The sequence below is a fragment of the Tupaia chinensis genome, unplaced genomic scaffold, assembly GCF_000334495.1.
Source record: "Tupaia chinensis unplaced genomic scaffold, TupChi_1.0 Scaffold000231_1, whole genome shotgun sequence".
Taxonomy (NCBI): domain Eukaryota; kingdom Metazoa; phylum Chordata; class Mammalia; order Scandentia; family Tupaiidae; genus Tupaia; species Tupaia belangeri.
In genome coordinates this window covers 437,628-441,632 of record NW_006159706.1, presented here as the reverse complement: position 1 = coordinate 441,632, position 4,005 = coordinate 437,628, and the positions used below count along the sequence as shown (strand labels likewise).

At 42.4% G+C, this 4,005-nt stretch overlaps 1 protein-coding gene across 1 annotated transcript; it reads left to right on the top strand.

Moving 5' to 3' along the window:
• The first annotated feature begins 234 nt into the window (after positions 1-234).
• On the top strand, positions 235-3,575 carry MRPS17 (mitochondrial ribosomal protein S17). The gene is made up of 3 exons (XM_006148096.3): positions 235-307; positions 1,388-1,525; positions 3,158-3,575. Exons 2-3 carry the CDS (start codon positions 1,403-1,405, stop codon positions 3,458-3,460), a joined length of 426 nt encoding a protein of 141 aa, XP_006148158.1. The 5' UTR covers positions 235-307; positions 1,388-1,402; the 3' UTR covers positions 3,461-3,575.
• The last annotated feature ends 430 nt before the right edge of the window (positions 3,576-4,005 follow it).

The window sequence follows — 4,005 nt, the reverse complement described above, 5'->3', positions numbered from 1 at the left end:
TGACAAGTTTCCGATGTTTCAACGTTTGACGAAAGTTCCTTTGATTTGGAAGGCCCCGTCCAACGCCTGGAAGGAATACTAAAGGTCAAGTATTCCTTTCGTTCCCACACTCAGGGACGCCCTCGCGAGCTAGGGCCGCGGTTCCTCCTCGGGGAAGCGTGGGCGGAACTCTGCCTTTAACTTCCCAGGGCTAAGCGCGCCCCGGCCAATGAAAGGGGCCGTCAGAGGCGGGGCGGACTGCGTTGCGTGACGTCATCGCCCTGCGGCCGGCGCGCCCGTATTTGCGCGAATTTCCCAAGAACTGCAGGTGAGTGTGTGCTGCTGTTCCCTGGGGTGGATTTAGGGTTGCATTTGGGAAGAGGCACCTCGGGAGGAGGAAGGGAGGGAGCCACAGAACACCAGTCACGGCCAGAAAATTTATTCGCGCTGTGGAGCGCCTTATCGAGTTTTGTTGTTGTGTTTTAAAGAACTACTTGTTTATTTGTTCTTCATCTTGACTAGAAAGAGTGAGGAAGCGAGCTGCCAGGTCCTGGACTCGAACCGTGGCTAGCCATGTGGGATCCTTAACCATCACGCCACCTGCCGGGTCCGTCTTATCAAGTTTAAATCCTCGTAGAACTCTTGTGATAGGGCCTGTTGTTTTTATCATTATATGGGGGAAATTGAGACTTAGAGGGATTAAAGTTACTGACTTGTAAATACTATAAAGGTGGGTGGTTGGGTAGTTAAGGAAGTAGTGGACTAAGCAAGCAACTAAAATGCTGATTCTTGAAAACTAAGAAAGCTGTTTCTGGGGACCAGCAGATGGCGTAATGGTTATGTCTCTGGACTCCCACATGGTCAACTACGGTTCAAGTCCCAGACCCAGGAGCTTAAAACACGCTGGGTGTGTCCATGTGTGCCCAAGGTTCCGAGAGGAAAATGGAGAAGGGATTGTGGCATGGCCATCCTCCCTGGGGGGTGATTTCACATTTTCTTTCTCTCTGTCTCTGGCGAGTGCATACGCTCTAGAACAAAAATTTCTCAAAAAAAAATCAGCTGTTTCTGGGACCAGCAGTTAGCGTAATGGCCATGTCGCTGGACTCCCACATAGTCGACCGCGGTTCGCGTCCCGGACTCGGGGGCTTAAAACTCACGCCGGGCGCGTGTGCGTGCGTGCCCAAGATCCTGAGAGGAGATTGGAGGAGAAGGGATTGTGGCGTGACCATCCCCCCTGGGGGGTGATTTCACATTTTCTTTCTCTCTGTCTCTGGCGAGTGCATACGCTCTAGAACAAAAATTTCTCAAAAAAAAATCAGCTGTTTCTGAACTTGGGTAGTTCTTGTGACAGAAGTCTTTTGGCAAGTCATAACCACTTGAATATTAAACTTTGAAATTTGCTTTTCAGAGGACCAGAGCCATAATGTCAGTAACTCGTTCATCTGTCCATGCCAAGTGGATCGTGGGGAAAGTGATTGGGACAGCAATGCAAAAAACTGCTAAAGTGAGAGTGACCAGGCTTGTTCTGAATCCCTATTTATTAAAGGTGAGGAATGTTTCTGTTTTCAGGTTGCATTAATAAATCACTAACATGTTCTGGGTCCTGAGCAGAAAAACATTTCCCTGTCAATAAAGATGTGTTGAGCATCTGCCACAGGCCAGCACTGCTGGTCTGTGAGTATACCATAGTTTATACACAAATTCTAGTAACACACACAGTTCATTTCAGTTCAATCTGATAACTGCTATAAGTTATTCTATATGCAAAGTACTGTGGGAGCAGAAAAGACATCTCAAATTTTCCTTCCAGGTTGCTGTAGGAGAGCATCCTCGATTAAGAGACGTTTGAGCTGAATCTCAAGTAGGATTTTATCCAGAGGACATGGAAGCCATTCCGATCTTAATAAGTAGTTTGTGGAAGTTCACTTAGCCATTGATAAGGAAATAGCAACTGATTTGGTGAAGTTGAGCCCAGAGGTTGGCACTTAGTAGGCTCTCCTATCGAAGGAATGGCAAGGACACCTGGAGTTGGACTGTGAAAGATCTTTTGTGTTTTATCCTTTAAGCAAGGGAAAAACAGACTTGGAAACTAGGAAAAGGGTGAGGACTGGAGGCAAGGGAGGAATAGGTAAGGAAGCTACTGAAAAAGCCTCGAAGTGATAAGTACATGAACTAAAGTTGAAACTATGGGGATGGAGTGAAAAAAAGTGGATTTCAGGGAGACGGGACAGTCAATGGATTGTTAACTGTGCAAGAGAAGGAGGGGGCAAACACCAAGGATGGTCAAGTTAAGGTGCACAGGTAGAAATTCAGTGCATTATCTAGAATAAAGAAAACAGGAATTGAAAATGATGGCATGGTCATTGGTCTTAGAAGATCTTAGTTTGAATATTGTCTGCTGTTGACCACCTGTGCACATTACTTAACCTCTCTGGGCTTGTATTTCTCATCTATAAAATGGGAACTCCTGCCTCAGAAAGGTTGTTTGAAAGAGTTGGTCTTCTAGTTACTATCTATCGCTTATTTGCAATACTTTGAGCCAGGTATAGCTAAATTCTTTACATACATTATGTTTAATGCCTCTGATAACTTTAGAGGTGCCAGTATTAGAGGATTTTTTTGTTTGCCTTTTTTTTTTTTTTTTCAAGTTTTTGTTATAGGGCATGCGTACTTGCCAAAGAGACAGAAAGGGGAGAAAGTCAGAAATCACCTACCACGGGAGATGATTTGGGACATGAGGTCCAGGACTCAAACTGCACAGCCAGGCATGTGGAATCCAGCCACCTTACTCTCCATGCCATCTGCTAAGAGCCTCTTTTTATGGTGAAAAGAATGTTTGGAATGGTTAAGTGACTCATTCAGCTAATTGTGAGAGTATCATGTTTTAGGCTGTAGAGAATGAGAAGGAAGAATTTAAATAGGGAGAGATTATAATTTATAATTCAACAGTATGGAAGAGAATAGCCTGTAGAACTCAAGAACAAAATCAACTCTGGAAATTCATTGCTATTTTCCAGTGAATTAAGCAACTAATTTTTAGACTAGAAACCTCCTTAACTATCTTACCTTCTTTTCCCAAATCTGGGCTTATTCTCTGTGCATTACTTTTTCATATTCTATACTGCATTGCCAGATCACAGATGGGAATTTCAGGTCTGTCCTCTCATTCTCTCAACAGTATTTTAATAAGAGAAAAACCTACTTTGCCCACGATGCCCTTCAGCAGTGTACAGTCGGGGATATCGTGCTTCTCAAAGCTTTACCTGTTCCACGAACAAAGCACGTGAAACATGAACTGGCTGAGATCGTTTTCAAAGTTGGAAAAGTCATAGATCCAGTGACAGGAAGACCCTGTGCTGGAACTACCTACCTGGAGAGCCCAATCAGCTCGGAAACCACCCACCTAACCAAAACTCTAGAAGAACTCAATATTTCTTCAACACATGAAGGAGGATTGGAAGGAACCAAAGGGAAAGACTGACATGTTCACTTTATGGGAAAAGAAAATGTTCTCAGTTTTATCATAAACTACCCAGTTACTCTTGTGGTATATTATTAATTAACTAAAATTAAATGAAGAACCTGTTATAATTTTTCATAAAGAGTTATGGTCATGTTTCAAATGTTCTTTTCAGCAAACATGCTTCTGTGTTCACTAAGTGCACCTAGCAATCTGCCACATTATTTTGTACGCATACTGTTTTAAAAGATAGATTGGGTTTGTCTGTTACCTTTTCATTCAAGGGAATCTTGAATTAGAATCCTTATTTTGGGAGAACACTTTTTGATATAAACAGATAAAATCCCATTAAGCAATATTTTTGTTCTATATTTTAAATTTACTTAATTTTTCTCTGATTTAATCAGTTCTAAAGGGAAATAGTTAACATGTTTGTAAGTCAGACTTTTTCAGATTAAGCCATATTAATAAGAATGTTGACATGATGGAAATAAAATTTAAAGTTCCGTAGATCAAGTAGGTATGAGTTAGGACCTGACGCACATAAGTTGTAGGAGTTTTCACAC